This window comes from Polypterus senegalus, chromosome 9 (assembly GCF_016835505.1).
Source record: "Polypterus senegalus isolate Bchr_013 chromosome 9, ASM1683550v1, whole genome shotgun sequence".
NCBI classification, from domain to species: domain Eukaryota; kingdom Metazoa; phylum Chordata; class Cladistia; order Polypteriformes; family Polypteridae; genus Polypterus; species Polypterus senegalus.
Genome location: NC_053162.1, coordinates 46,335,907 through 46,352,951, shown reverse-complemented (window position 1 = coordinate 46,352,951; position 17,045 = coordinate 46,335,907). Strand labels below are relative to the sequence as shown.

The following is a 17,045-nucleotide window of genomic DNA, read 5'->3' as shown; positions in this document are numbered from 1 at the left end:
TGTAGCATTTGTTCTCCTGGTATTTTTTATGCATGGGTTTATTGTAGATTAATAACAGCAAATTAAGCTGGATTTTGCCTAGCCACAAAGGACCTGACAGGTGAACTATGTCTGTGCAGGATGAACACTTGGCTGCTCTTCCATTCTTTAGAGCCAAGGCATTCTACAGCTTTGAATTATGCACTATTTTTGAAATTAGTCCATCCTATTTCTTCTGAGAACTCTATTTTTATAAGCAACATGTCATCATTTGATTTTTGCTTTTATTTTTTTTATACTTGTTCCTTGGCCTCCAAAAACATTTGATATATTGTTTTGGAGGATTTAGAGAGAATTTTCACTACATTTATTTTGTATTTAAATTTTTACAAGTTCTTCCAGGCACAGCACAAGCAGCAGCCTTTTATTTTACGGCCAAACAATTTATTTGCTGCGGTGGGCTGGCACACTGCCCAGGGATTGTTTCCTGCTTTGCACCCTGTGTTGGCTGGGATTGGCTCCAGCAGACCCCCGTGACCCTGTAGTTAGGAGATAGCGGGTTGGATAACGGATGGACAATTTATTTAATTATTATTAATGATAATGTGAAGATGTGGATCCCGACTTTGTACTGTTAATCTTGGATGAATTTTTAAATTAAAGATATGCTGCTGTCATCGCAGACAAAGACCTGAGCTGTCAGCCCACATCAACTGCTTTTTGGATGAGCTGGAAACTTGAAAGTTACCACAGCCTGAATGAAGAGGTTCGGAAGAATCTGACGGCCACCTATGTCTATAACACTGGAGACTGTAGGAGGCTCTGAGCATGTAAACAAGGAAATATTAAATGTTCCCCTACTCAGCTGGTAGCTCTGCTATCACCGTTGACTGCTGTACTTTATCGCAGAAGCAATTCATCCAAAGATAAGTGGAAAGTAAAGTGGAAAGGATTTAAAACTGGCCTGTCTACATAAATGTAGAATGATCATTCACCTTTAAATAAGTTGGATGAACTTTAATCAGACAGAGTGGTAAAAGCAGGAAAGGTTCTGGAGACTTATGAAGGAGATGCAAGCACAGTACAATTAAAGCCAATAAGTGTGATCCGGACTTTGAAAAACTGACTGCCTAGAAGCAGTTGCATCATCATTACAATGAGTAATTCTGATGACATGTTCCTTTTTCAGACACAACAAGCTGGACCTGCTTTAGTCAAATGTTAACGACTTCTAATGAACATCTGTAAAGGTCTGACCATCTTTACCAGAGCCACCTATATCCCTGTTATTAGTTGCAGCAGTTCTCCAGTATACAAGCCATTCTTATGTGTGTTTGGGGGGTTTTTGTTTGTTTTTTTATTTATATACAGTATTATTTACTAGTAAAATACCCACACTTCGCAGCGACGAAGTACTGCCTTAAAATTTTTATTAAGAAGAAAATTAAACCTTTTTAAACTGAGGGAAAATATATCAATAATTATTTGTTAAGGATCTCTTTGTATACCACATTGTCAGTTCGGCCCTCCGGTTGTAATATGACCAAGCTGTGCGCTGAGCTTACTTTTAAGCATGCAACGTACAGCTGGCCATGTGAACAGTAATCTTGTTTCAAATCTCACAGCTTGGATTGCTGCAGTCATAATCGGTTTGAGTTTCATGGTTTGTTTCAATTACGACAGTATTTGTAGGGCTTGTGTTGAAGAGACATTCGGCATCTGTCAAGCGTTGTAAGCATACAACCGGTTTCATCGAAAACTTCACAACCAGCTTTTGAGAGTTTAAACATTCATAAACATTAAAGTGTCCACTACTCAAATCGTCACCTGTGACTCTAAGTTGTTTAAGACGCATTGCCGGTTGTCCAAAGGTGTAAAATATTTGGCCATACACTTGAAAGCGACAACCGAACAATTCAGCGGCAGCCATCAATTCACATGCAGAACCATAGGTGAAGGGCTTAAGCGTTTCACTCGTATAGTGTTCCTGTGTAGTATAATTATCTCCTGTACCGTCATCAGTCCACACCTTGAACCTGTCCCAGTCATTCAATACATAAGACTCAATGTTCCTCCGGATATCAAGAGTGAGCCTGATATGGCCGTGCAATATGTAACAAAGAGAATGGAAAAGGTAGGTGCCATCTCCAGGCATGGAAACCACTCAGTAAGTGACAGTTTTTTGATCAATGGTGATCACCTCAGACATGTTAATGGGGGTACGGTTGGAACGATAAAGGAAATGGGTACCTGAACAATGTAAAGTAAGTCTAAAATACCTACACAATAACTATAATCGTAATAAATGAACAATTAAACAGCGGAGAAGCTGTTGATTAAATAAAAAAGCTGTAGTTATCAGCAGGGAGACATGAATCCTATGGTGAAGCAAGGAAGGGAATGTAGAGACCGGAGCGACGGACGGCCTTATATAGGCAGGCAGCCAACAACGTGGGAGGCGTTGGGATGGGGGACCCAACGCCGCCTCACACGGTGACTGAGCTGCAGGCTATGGACGTATATATGTACGTAAGTAAGATTCAGTTAGCGTTAGGAACCGGTGTACCAAATTTCTTGAAGATGGGCCCATAAGTAACAAAGACCGTTGGAAAGTTCAATATGGCAGCTGACAGTGGCGTCATACCACTGAAATAAGTACATACATTGGTTTTGGTTAGCGCAGGGAAGCCACCTACCAAATTTCGTGAAGATGGGGCAATAAATAAGAAAGTTTAACATGGCGGACGTTGTCGACCGTTATGACCGTTACGCATAGAATTTTGAAATGAAACCTGCTTAACTTTTGTAAGTAAGCTGTAAGGAATGAGCCTGCCAAATTTCAGCCTTTTACCTACATGGGAAGTTGGAGAATTAGTGACGTTGGAAAGTTCAATATGGTAGCCGACAGTGGCGTCATACCACCGAAATAAGTACGTACATCGGTTTCGGTTAGTGGCAGGGAAGCCGCCTATCAAATTTCGTGAAGATGGGGCCATAAATAAGAAAGTTCAACATGGAATGAGCCTGCCAAATTTCAGTCTTATACCTACACGGGAAGTTGGAGAATTAGTGATGAGTCAGTCAGTCAGTCAGTCAGACAGTCAGGGCTTTGCCTTTTATTAGTATAGATATACAGTATTTCTCTTTCTCTCCCTCGAGCTTTTGTAAAGTTATAATTTCCCCTTGGGGACAAATAAAGTTCACCTATCTATTTATTGATCTAACCTGAAAACAAATTATTTTCTCCCATGCTCCTCTTTGTTTTTGTTATGGGTCCTGCCATTTTGTTCTCTTATTTATTTTTGTTGATAGGCTGTTCCTAGAGAAGGAGGTATGCGTGTGATGCATGATATCACCAGGTCTAAGGAATAAAGGTCGACATCAGATACTTCCTAGTTTGTCCAAGTTTGTGAATACAACCTAAAAGAGTACCTTTCTTTTCTATGAATTCTTGCTCTGAGATTTTCTATCCCTTTGACCACAATCTTCAACTAACTTTTTGTCTGAGTTTATATTTAAATTCTTGGTATTAACTCGTTTTTTCTAAGTATCAAGTACAATCAAGTCGTATGTTCTGGGCTCTTGCGATTTTGAACTTAGCTGGTTTATTTTACATTGACCACCTCCTGATTCCATTTCTTTCTCAATACTTCTGCTGCCTGGTGCAGTCAGTATACCACCTTGCATCTAATATTACCAAAAAAAGCTTCAGCTCCAAGGACTATGTACTGGAATAAGCATTAAAAACTGAATATCTCATAATTAAACTATTTGTTTTATGTCTCAAAATAAACCATGTAATCAGATGGTGTATTTGTACTTATTAAGGGAAACATTACTTTGTTCTTTGAAATATGTTTAATATTCCATTTATTGCACAGACAAAAACACATGAATAGAGGATTGGATTTACACATAAAGTGCCCCCCCACCAAAAGCGGCCCATTTTCTGAGCTGAAGTTTCCCACTACAGGGTCATGATATAAGGAGTAGGGTGGGGAGGAGGACTGGAAACAAGGTCCATATCATCCCATGATGGATACTAGTCTTTTGCACAAAATAAAAAAAATTACTATTTGAGCAGCTTTAAATTGTATCTGTATTATCTTATTCTTTTAATAGAGAAGCAGTATGTTTCATTAAAGGTTCAAGTAGCTTGGAATTGTCAATCAGGAAAAGAGCAAAAAACACACACACACACATTATATATATATATATATATATATATATATATATATATATATATATATATATATATATATATATATATATATATATATATATATATATATATATATATATATATACACACACATGTATGTTTTGGAAGAAAAGATAATGACAATTTATTTTAATACAGTAAGTAATGAATATCACCTCCTGCAGAGCCCATTGCTCATCCCAAGACTGATCATTATCGTAAGGATGAGAACAAAGGAACTGCCAAGATACTTGGCATCTTATTCAGAATGTTTATAAAAGTCAGAGATTTAATGAGGACATAGAATTATTCAGTATAATTACATGTCTCTCCCTTACTAACAGTACACTGTTCAAAATGAGGAACAGACAAGTCAACGTTTCTCTTTATTTACTTAAAAGCTTGAAATGACTAATTGTTTGTTATACTACAGCAGGGAAAGTACACTTGAATTAATTTTATTATATTTAAACAGAAGTAAACAGGTAAAACAGTGTTTGCATATAAAATTTAGTCTCTGCCCAGAAGACACATTAGCCTCCGTAAATTGGGTGACTTTAGTTTACCCATTTAAAAAATGAAAGCTTCTAAACAGATCTTGAACAACAGATGTAACACAGCATTCTCCAACCAACTTACTCTACTAGGGTCGCGATGGTTCACATCGCCTACTGGGAGCAGTGGGCATAAGGCAGAACTTAGCCCTGGGTGTGTTACCAGCCCATCACTAGACCCAATCACACACATCCATGTGGGGCAGGTTTGGAGGTGACAATTAACCTCACCTTTATATCTTTGGGGTTACTGAAAGAAAACTGGAGTACCTAGATGAAAATCCATGCAGACACGGGGAGAACATGCAGTCTCCACACAGACAACCTTTGGGCAAGGGATTCCAAACCAGGGTCCTGGGTCAAAACTAGCAGCTTTAATCTTTCGGTGCTCCTATTTTTAAATAATAATTATATAACTGCTCAGTACAGTTGGTTTTGATGGAACTGCATGGTCCAGGTATAGACCATTAAATGTCATTGTCAGGCAGGTGCTCCACTATAAGTGGGAAATCTAAAAGGTACGATTTAATTTATCTTTAAATAGACCAACATCATCACAAACATATTTAGATATTGTAAGGTTTCCTTGTTCTGGCTTACATATGTTGTATGATTATATCTGATATTTATATTTTTTGGATTTGATCTTATTGCATATTTATTGCTATTGCTGATTTCCAAAGCTTCTCTGGTAATCTTCTTGTTTCATTTCCCATGTGTCTGCACCAGACAGATTAGCAGCAAAACATTCCATTGTGCAATGACAGTAAACCAAACTGAATTGAATTATAATCATATTTTGTACTTTATAAGATATAAAGTTTAATCTTTCATTCTTTACTTTAAATATGTATACCATTATAAGAATGCATCATCAGAAGTCTCTTTATAATGTTAACAAGATTACAGTTCGATTTTAAACTTGAATAGATTTAAACTGACAAATAGTTGTTGTAAAAGCAAAACACAAATGTAGTATCCAGATGATCTAGGATAACACACCAAAGTATGAAGAGGGAATAATACAGTGGAGAATGGGAATGATGACTGTAAACAGAAAGTCACTGGTACTTAGACCTCCAAAGAATAAAATCAATCTCTGCCACCAAATCTCCAATCAAATCACTGGAACTGCAGAGTGTTCCAGTTTCAGAAATACGAAAATTAGTTAAGTAACTGCATTCATTTTATTATGAGATAGGGACTGATACAACTTAGTAAAATCAAATACTACAGTAAAATGTTTTTTGAATTTTAAACAAGGAAGAACAGTTCTGGAATACATGGGAGAAAATGCTTCATTCAAATATTACAGTTGGACAGGCCTCACTAATAGATCTAGATGGAGAGTTCGAGAAGGGCAGAGAAGTGTTGGCACTGAGCTGATATTCTTCTGAAACAAATCAAAACTATGTAAATCTGTCTCTGAAGTAAGCCGTTATCCACAAATATGGAGACTCTACTTAACTGCTACTAAAGAAATTACTACAGGACACCTAATTTCCCATTTGAAAGAAAGCAATGGAAATTCATCAGTCAGAATCACTGGCTATTCAGTCAAGAAGTATGAATAACAAAAACAAAATATGGCAATTATTACATTTTAATTGTGAGATGGTTTTGAACAGGCTTATTCAGTGCCATAAAAGACAACATGTTACCAGTGTCACCAAGTGAGTGACAAGGAAAGACACTAAGTGCAAAAGGCAAGCAAGGACATTAAACTAGTAGATTAGTTTGGAGTAAAAAAGAAAAACACACATGTACATTTTCTCATAAACGGTTAGTATTCCAGGAAACCTAATTTTCACACCAAAGCTTAGTCATTTTTTAAAATAAAAATGTAAGCCAATATAAACATAAATTAAATACACAAATACTGCCCAACATGTACCTACCTGTGTCATAGTGCAAAATGAGATCTTCACTGTGATCACCATTCCATTTAGGAAGAAATTCCACTGTCACCTGCATACTGTCTCCAATTCCAAGAGTTGCCATGACAGGGTCCACTGAGAAAGGACTACGAGAAAAAGGAAACAAATTTACAACTAGGAAAGGAGGACATTTATACCAGCTACTGTGATGGCAATGTAACATTAAGCTGTCTAAACAGTAAAGATATTCTTGTTACTATTTACAAAACACATTATAGGCAGATCTGTAAAACACTTCCATCTAGGCCCCTTGGCCAAAATTATAAAACAGAGGCTGGATTATTTTCTTATTTTAGTGCCTATGTGAAATATTAACTTGTCTCTTTCCTCCACTTTACCCCATGTGAATGTAAACACAGTTCATATTTATGTAGCCTCAGACACATAAGTATTTTATTATTTATACAATATTAATTTGCTCAGAGACTGATTAATCACAGAATAGAAGCATGGGCTTTTTGTCACTTTCAATAATATGCTTTGGAATATACATTGATTTCTGTTTACTTTACAATATACTAAAACAGCATATCAAATGAAGCATTAAATCAAACATCAAGATATTAAGCATTGAAACATTATAGAAAGACCATTTCTAAATAACTGGTGTGACAGATAGGGGGCACTGTCGTCCCCTTAAACCCTCAGATCAGATACCAGACACCAAGTAAAAGTCCACTAATTGACTTTATTATTAATAAACAGTGCACAAAGCACCCTTCTTTCCACAATACTCATATAATAAACCACAATTCTCAATAATAAACAATCCTCCACTCCCAGACGCGTTGCCACCCTGACACCCAGCTCAGCTCAATGTCTGAGATCTCCCACAGTACTTTTATATTACCTGACCCGGAAGTGTTTCCAATCATTCAGTCCACGTGACTTCCTATCACTTCCGGGTCAGATCAAAAGTCCTCTTCTTCATCCCGGAAGTACGTCATTCCACCTGTCGCTGTAACTAAGACGTACTTCCGGGTTATAGGGCATGTAACAGTCCTTGGGCCTACCTGCAGCGTCCTCTAGGGGCCCCAGTGGTATCCAGCAGGTCTGTGGATGAAAACTCCATTGTCCATAATTCCCTGCTGGCATTCGGGGCACCTCCATGCTGCAGGGAGAGCTCCACCTGGTGGCCTGGGGGTATTGGCCGGGATGACCATAGTCCACATTGGATACATGCAATCAAAGGGCAAAAGAGTTTACCCTTGTAAGAAATTTAATAAAGCCTTCAGGAAAAGCACACCTTACATTTGGCACTCTCTTGGCTGAATGTCTGTTGTACTGAGAGGAGCTACAGCAAAAACAGAAGCTGCTGACTTACAAGAAGTTTGCTGAGGTGGGAAAGAGAGATGTGTTACTTTGACTTTTTAAATCTTTTACTTCTAAGTGGTAATTGTCAGATTGACTAAATGGAACAGGCAACTTTACATTTTCTTTCTACCTTTCATCCACCTTATTCTCTGCTTTCTTATTAGTTGAAAGTAATGTAAAAGAATTTATTTATATCTAATATGTCCTATATAGGTTTGTTGCATAATTCCTCTGAAACTAATCCACCTCTCATCAAACCGTGATGATATTTGAATTACTGATACCCAGATACCCTGAAGTTCAGTATTATCAATATCATAATATGAACCTCAAAGGGCACAGTCCGCATTAACACAGATACATTTGAAAAAGCAGTTTCCATTTTAAGTGTTTTCCATCCACTCTGAAATTACAAAAGCATTGTCCTGGAGAGGTAAAAATTACATTTTGGGTTTGTTTTTGCTGAAAGCTTTGCTTAGGTGAACTATGATGAAGCTGTATTTGAACTATGGGGCTCTACCCATAGATGTTTTCATAAAAAGCAGCACAGTGAAAACCTGTGAATGGCACCGAGAATGATTTTTGCTCTAGTTGATTTCCTTCGCATTTTGTTTTATTTCAAAATATAACTCACTTTATAATGTCAGCTTAGAATTACTGCTTAGTTTATAACTCAAACACACATATTGTTATGACCAATGATTCTGGAATAAGTTTTCCAGAGTAGTTAGCCAATTAACTTTGTCTAATATGACAACATCTGGAACACCAAATGGGCCATTTGGCATAAAGAATAGACCACCCGAGGGTGGGAGGGAGACCGAGGGAGACCCCATTCAATCAGAGGACTCCAATTTATCAGAGAGAGAAAGAGACCATCCATTTGGACAGCAAAGACATCATCCGTTCACCAGCCAGACTTCTGAGTCAAGATAAGCTGCACGAAAGACAAACTTTTTCCATTCTTTTTCTCTACTGCTTTCACATCATTTTGGAAAGTATTGTTTAAACTTTTATATTTTGAATCAAGGATGTATTTTTGGTAGGTCTTTATATCCAGATATTGCTATTCATTTATTTATTCTGTTTTTTTTTTTGTTTCACTTATATTTTCTTCTATCACTATTCTATTTTAATAAATATTGCGTTGCTTTTTAATCTCTATATTTGTCTGCTCATCGCTAGTGATTGAAATAATAAAGTAAATATAGGACATCTCCTAGTGTCGAGAGCACAACACTTCTTTTGCCAGAGTGTTAACAGCTGAGAAGGGATGCCTCCAATAATAAGCCATGTGCTAAGAAAATATGAAATGTTTGGGTAAGTGATAACCAAATTGTATCAACCAAAGTGTATCAGCATCCAGTGTCTTGGTAACATTGGGGAATCAAGGTGTATCAGTCAGTGTCTAGAATATATCCAGAGACACCTGTGAGGATGACGCAAGCCAAAGCTAGAAGTGCTAGCTAAAGTGGAGTACTGAGAAGTGAAAGGCTGTGCCGGCATCAGTAATAACCACTGCTTAAGTGGACAAACACTAGTTTTGAATGATGGCTATCCACTTAATATTATACCTGCATAGTGACACCATGATTGTTCATTACAAAGTGAAGCTGAAGATTATGCATCTAGTATCAGGATGGATGCCGTCCTGTGACAGTGTTTTTCTAGATTCAGAGAAGCTGTACCCAGGTGTATCCTTTTTATAAAAAACGAGTCCGCTTGAAAAGAATAACTCTTGAGATTTCCCATTAAGTTGGACCATTAGGAATAAAGGCACTGATTGAAAGAAACAGAGTTACACTTCTTGATCTTAATAGCTTAACCTTTTTAAAACATCAGAATGCCAAAAATGTTTCCTTAGTTATTTTATTTGTGTAATTTTATATTGAACTCATTGAAGTTTTATAACAGAAATATTCAGATTACATAGTGTGTCTCATTTCATTTAAATCAAGGATCAAAAAGTATTTACTATGCAGTATTGATGATTTTCAGTTAAATTGGAAAGCAATTCTACCACTGGAATAGTTCTTCAAAAATTGTCATAAATCAAAGGCCATGAAAATTTCTTGTTTTGAATGAGGTTATATTTTTCATCAACATATACAGTATCCTTCCTGTATCTCCGATTTCTTAAATCACTTCAAAAGTGTTTGCACAAAACTACAAAGAAAACCTGCTAAAGACCAATGTCTCAATTAAAAAAAATTACTGGCTGTGCACGTAAATGTAAATAAATATTGGGGAAGACTAAGGCCGGAGTTATACTTCACGCGACGCATGCTGCAGAGGACGCTCCTGCTACGCAAGTGTTGTAGTGTTTATACTTGCGCGCATACTTTACGTAAATCTGGAGGAATCCACCAGGTGGCAGTGTGAGATATTATCACAGTGAGAACATGTTTGGCTTCTCTGTGTAGTGAATTGCCTAGAACACTCATTAAATTCCGATAACAGCTTACCGCAATATCTCTGAAAAGGATGTTTATTGATTAAATCCATAAATCCAGGGATTTGTCCATTCCAGCAAGCATTGGGCACGACTGAGAAACAATCCCTGGACGAGGTCTCAGCTCATCGCAAAGCGAATACAAGCACACACATACACTAGCATCATTTTAGCGGCACCAAATCTGCATATCTTTGGTAGGAAACTGGAGCACAGTGTGGAATACAAACAGGATATACCAGCAACATAACTCCCTGTGAGACAGCAGTGCTATCGCTCCACTGCCGTGTCACCCCCATGTGTGTAATTATTCACCTCAAGTGTGTAATTATTAACAGTATTCATTATTTAAACTAAATTATATGTAAAGTGTAATATACACACTTTAATGCATTTCATCATGAAAGTGATATCAAGTATAAATCTAAAAATTCTAAATGTGCAGAGAGTTGGAATATCATACATTTAATTTGTTTTGTGTGGTGATCTATTGCTGCTTGCCGCAGCTGTTAGGTCCAAGAAGCTCGTAGCAATTAAAAACTGGGATGACGTTTACGACGGTCTGCTTTAATGATAAAGTAAACTACGAGGTTAAAGTGGACAATTCGAGATTAAAGCCGAAATTTCCACTTTAATCACAAAATACACATTTTCACCGTGTCCTTTATTTTTTTCTCAGTGGCACAAATATAGCGCTATACATTATGTTGCTGTTGTGAAGTTGCAAAAAAAAAGACGGCACAAAGATGTTATGTGAGACTTTTAAAATGTATCGTGTCATTACGATCAGGAAAATGCGACGCTTGAATATAAAAGCACCACAAATGCGTCTGTATGTCGGCATTTTGCTTCACCACATCGAACCATTCATCAAACAGCGAAGCACGCACATCAATCCCCGTAGGATCTGCACAGAGGCTTTCTGTCACATGTAGATAGTAGACAGAGACTCTGACGTCACATTCCGACTTTTAGCACACTGCGACCCCTGACTTTTTGCTGGTACTGCAACTCGCACACACGTCACGCTAATTTCAGAGGACCTGCTCAGAGGACGCGTGAAATGAACGCTGGGAACAAGTGGCAGCCATGATGCGGGCGCGTACGCGTTCTGAGCGTGAAGTATAAATCGGCCCTAAAGGTGTGGCTCTAAAAGAGAGACTTTAACTTGAATATTATACCCTGGAACTAATCACCTTTGTGCATTGTCCCTTATGGGCCAGTTACTTAGATTTGACTTTGCCAGCTCATCACCAAATTCATCCCCCCTTCCCCACGCCCCCGAGTATCTCACTAAACCCACTTTTAGTGCTCATTCTTTATTGTAATATAAGATATGAAAAAATTATTGATTCTCTTATTCTGTGTACTCACTTCCAATACTTCTTTAACTTATATGGTTATGGACCAGAACACCAATCTTAGGTTATAGCACAGTTTTTGAAACTGGAGATCCACCTCCCTGCTCATTCATTGGTTAGGAGCACTGTCTTCGATTCAAAATTTCAAATTCACTTGGAAGCACTTCACTTTCATGCACTGCTATGCATTTCTAGAAGTATTTATTTAACAATATTTTAATATAAAATATATGTGTTTTAGACTTTGTGATTATATGAGATTTTTCATGGACATTTTAATGTGTGCTGTTCTTCACTATCGGCCTCTGCTGGCCCCAATTAAAGGCCATCATAAGTGAAACTGTGGTTATCCATTAAATAAAAAATGATAATTTTTGTGTGGAGTTTACATTTTAAACAGCCTATGAACTTTGTTAACATATATTCTGATTTTATTTAGAAGGTTGTTGCTGGAAAGTTACTTAGTCACAGGTTATGTTTTAGTTCAACAGAAATAAATGCACCAAAATAAAGGCAGCAAGCTCCTTTTATGCTGCACCTGGAAGTACTTACAGTGGTCTGTTAGCATTGGCCTGGAAGCACTTTCGGGTGAGGCAGAAGCCCAACATAGTAGGACTCTCCAGACTATGCTGCAGCCTCTGGCGGCACCGATGGAACCCCAAAGGGCTGAGATGACAAACTCTAGGTTCCATAATGCCCTGTGGGAATCTGTGGTGCTGCTGCAACCCAGGGAAGCTGCCATCTAGTGTTCTGGGTGAGAAAATGCCCTACGCATGCTTTCTCCCCCATCCTTGCTGACTGTAGTCAACCCGGCCGGGACGGAATCCTGGCCACCCCTTACAACATACTTATATTGAGTGGCATTGTGGTGCAGTGGTTGGTACTGGCTTTTGCCCAGTTGTCTGTGTGAAGTCTGCACGTTCTTCTTATGTTTGCATGTGTTTCCTGTGGGTCTTCTGGTTTTCCTCCTGCTTACTAAAGCCATGAAGGCTGGGATAACTGAGATTTACAATTGACCTCATGTGTGTTAGTGGGTTTAGTGATATACAGGTGCTATCTTTGGTGGTTCCTTCTATGTACCTAATAATGCTGGGAATACTCTTCAGTGACACACTACCCTTAGCTGGTCAGAGAATCTAACGTTAAGTACTATGTAAAAGATGTTCCCGACAACATTGACTAACAGTCCTACATTATCATGAGTATCAATGTCACAATTTAGTGTATGAGAGTAAAACATAACAAGTCTTAAGTCTACTAACAGTTTGTTGCTTTGAAGAATTGTCTTCCATTAATTTTAAGTATTCCTATGAGGTTCTAGCCGGAATAAAAAGAAAGCTGATGTGTTTGCTCTACCTTAATGTTGAATGCTGCATTGCTCTACTTTACTGATATGGTCTCAACTCCCAATCATAACCTGCTCCTAGGATGAAGAGATCAGTCTAATTACTACAGTCTGAACAAAGCAACGCAAGACTTTAGCCTATGTCACATACATACATGTGGGAGGCAGTCTATGGGCTTAACTAAAGGGGAAACGCCAGGTCAGGGGTTAATGAAGCGCGCTAATGTCTTTTCTCACTCCTCTGCAGAACCCCAAATGGAAAAAACAGTTAAATCCTAACCAACTTCTACTTCCCCTTCCGGACCACACCCTTCTGCTGACAACACTTCCGTCAGTGCCATGTTGGACCCTTCTTTTCCTTCCCACTACCTATAAAGGCAGTCACTTGCCTTCCCCAGTCAGTTCCATTCTGGACTCAGTCTTTTGTGATTACTCTACAGAGCTATCAACTAACTCTATTGATAATATATGGGGTGGCACCCTAAACGTTTTTCTTGTTTCTGTGTTCTCTTTTACACCTGATGTACTGTTCACCTACTGTACAATATGACTAGCAATATGACCTACTCCCTGCTACTAGCTATACAGTTGAGGTTTACCTACAAATATACACTATATGTTTATTGAAGCGTAAATGAACAAGCAATTAATTTCATTAGGAAAAAATAACAGGTCATTGATTTAATGTTATCATGTCCACTGTTTAAATACATATATTCTTCTGTCAACTCCTGACAGGGTACAACACTAATTAATGTTATATAAATTTGCACTTTACTATCCAGGGGCAGAGAGGTTTCATTTAAATGCAACATGAAAGTCAAGGAGCAGATTTCAAACATAAACATTTTACATAGCTGGAAATGATTACCAACTCCTCATATTGCAGTAAATTAAGAACAGAAAGATGTGTCACCATAACCAACACTATTATTTTCACTCCTTTACATAAAAGTATACAACAGCTAAGCAGCTTTTATTCCCTGAAATGTGTTTAACACTACACAATTTTCTATTATTTAAAATGTTTTCCTGGCTTGCACCCAGTGCTCCTGGTATAGGCTCCATCCCCCATGACCCTGAAATAGCCTTAAGAATGCTCATGTAAAATTATGTTATAAAAGCATTTCAAAGGATGTTGCTCCATCTTACAAACAACTGACACATACTGTATTTAAAATTTCACTGTAAAGGACGTTCATGTAATGTGAATACGTGCATTAGGCTGTAGTGCATTATGCAGAACCACCACAAGATACCTGTAGACAACGTGGGGTAGTGACTTCAAACCATAAGCTTTTGATTCAACTTATGTGGCTGACCTGTAGTTAATTTGTCATCATATTTAAAACATCCATCCATCCCTTTTTCCATCCCGCTATATCCTAACTACAGGGTCATGGGGGTCTGCTGGAGCCAATCCCAGCCAACACAGGGCACAAGGCAGGAAACAAACACTGGGCAGGGCCCACCGCAGAATAATGATTGTTTGTAAAATTATATTAAATTGATTGAATATGTATCTATTTTATAAACCTGATGTGTCAAAAATATCTGTCTGTTGATCCTTTTATCCTTCCACTCTTTTCGAAATTGGAAATGAGCTTGGTTCACATGGAAATTTGATAGAAACAGGTTAGCAATCTGCTAAAAGAAAAAATATGACACAGTCACTATGACTTAATTCTGTTATAATCAGAGCCCTTTTAAAAAAAATTCTGTCATTTCCTGCACTGTTTGTTTCAGGTTTTGGATTCATTTGCAGCTCTTTAGGTGGAAATTCTATTACTTCATTTAGTTCCACTTTTTTCCTGTTGTTGAAATTATTTAATGTATGATACTTCAACACCATTATTATCTTATATTGGGTACCGACATTTTCTGGTATTTTTGTGTATGGTTGCTATATAGTTTCTATTCAGAGATAGCTGGGAACATTAAAGTCATACTATTATGGATTTAAATGTTAGTATCATGCACTTTTTCATTATCTCAGACTGGATAAACAATGGTTACTCTCGTCTTCTGGTTTCACTCAATATAAACTGCCTTTTGTCAGGCTTGGCAAAATATAATCAGCAGTGCAGTCTTGATTATTACAGCTAGCTCGCCTTTCAGGTGCCAGGTGGAGGACATGTGAATCAAAGAGAGGCAACTGTCTCACATTTGCTGATCAGTAAAAGAATTCTTAGCTCCACCTGTTGGAAGGCAATGAAAGTTGAATATTTTGGTTCATGCTAGAATAGATCATGAAAACTCACTAAGAGTGAAGTAGCTAGATGGGCAAAAGATCGTTCTATCCATTTTCTGTTGTCCATATTCAGTTAAGAGTTGTGGAGAACTTGTGTCTATTAAAAGCAGTACTATGGGATGTTTGTATTGACAATTTATTGCTTCTTTATTGGCGTGGATTTCAGCAAATAGAAACTCTTCTGTAAGGTTTTAGGCCAAGAAATCTTTGTCTTATCAGATTTTAACTATATTACCTAATTTACATTTTATATTTTTACTTTGAACTGCTTTCAACACCATTTTGTTTATTGCGGGCATTGCCAATTTTTTTCTTCGTCTCGTGAGGGATACCATTGCTGTTAGGGCTACAGAGGTCACGACCACAAAACTAATTCATGCCTGGTTATAAGGTTGCCTGATGAGGCAGTTTGCTATCCAAGTTTGAGGATAACCCTTACATGCCGTTGTGCTAAAAATCCAAATGCTTTTTGTGTGCTTCTAGATATGATTTTGATCACTGTATTTATTTGTGACTTTCATTTTTGCTTAATATCTTGGCTTTGTCACCTGTGTGAATAATCTCCCAGGTTTTTTTTTTGTTTTTTGTTTTTTTTTTTTGCTACATCCTAATCTTGTCTTTTCTCATTAACCTCATTAAACATCATCTGCTTCCAAAGAGGCAGAGTAGGTAGCATTTGAACACGAGGCAGGAATCAAACCTGGAGAAGGCACCACTAATGCACTCACACACACATGCACACACTGCACACTCACTTATTCTCTACACAGGGAGGAATTCAAGCACAAAACTTTGGATCAGTTAAAAAGTAGCATTAACCTGCCACCAATGAGCTGTATACAGTTGGGCAATAAACATGAAAAACCTGACTTCAAGTCAGGAAGGTTAGGAAGAAACTGCATTATCAGAGATATGGCACATGTGGACCAGAATTCTGTTTTCACACCATATTGTTTTGCTTTGGTTTAGAACACTTACTTAAAGACACTCCACTTCAGGTTTATAATGACAAGGTACAATTGTTCATTTGTCTTACAAAACTGGACCTTCATTAGGAAGGATATCACAAAATAAATGTCACAATTACTAAAGTGGTATTTGTCTACATAAAGTAATGCAAATGTCAGATAAAATAAGCATATATATACAGTATATATACACACACACATATATAAGAAGCTGTTGCAATGACTGCAAGCGTCTGGACGCAAGCTAAAGAAAGCACTACAGTGGCAAATACAAAATGTCATATATATATATATATATATATATATATATATATATATATATATATATATATATATATATATATATATATATATATATATATATATATATATATATATATATATATAGTCCTGGTGGGTTGGCACCCTGCCCAGGATTGGTTCCTGCCTTGTGCCCTGTGTTGGCTGGGATTGGCTCCAGCAGACCCCGTGACCCTGTATTCGATTCAGCGGGTTAGAAAATGGATGGATATATATATATATATATATATATATATATATATACACACAGTATATATATTCCCTACCTGTGTACAAAATTAAATATTAAACTATTGTAAATACTTATGTCTCAAATTGTTGTGATTCACCAGCACCTGAGCCGCCTTTCTACTTGTTGGAAAGTACTGTATTGACTTTTGCAG

General features: G+C 37.4%; 1 protein-coding gene across 1 annotated transcript in view; it reads right to left on the bottom strand.

Moving 5' to 3' along the window:
* Positions 1 to 17,045, bottom strand: part of hydin (HYDIN axonemal central pair apparatus protein) — a 409,298-nt gene that overhangs the window by 325,169 nt on the left and 67,084 nt on the right. Inside the window, exon 7 of the mRNA XM_039762370.1 lies at positions 6,633 to 6,757. Within this exon, the coding sequence (XP_039618304.1) occupies positions 6,633 to 6,757 (125 nt within the window). The remainder of the gene's footprint in view (positions 1 to 6,632; positions 6,758 to 17,045) is intronic.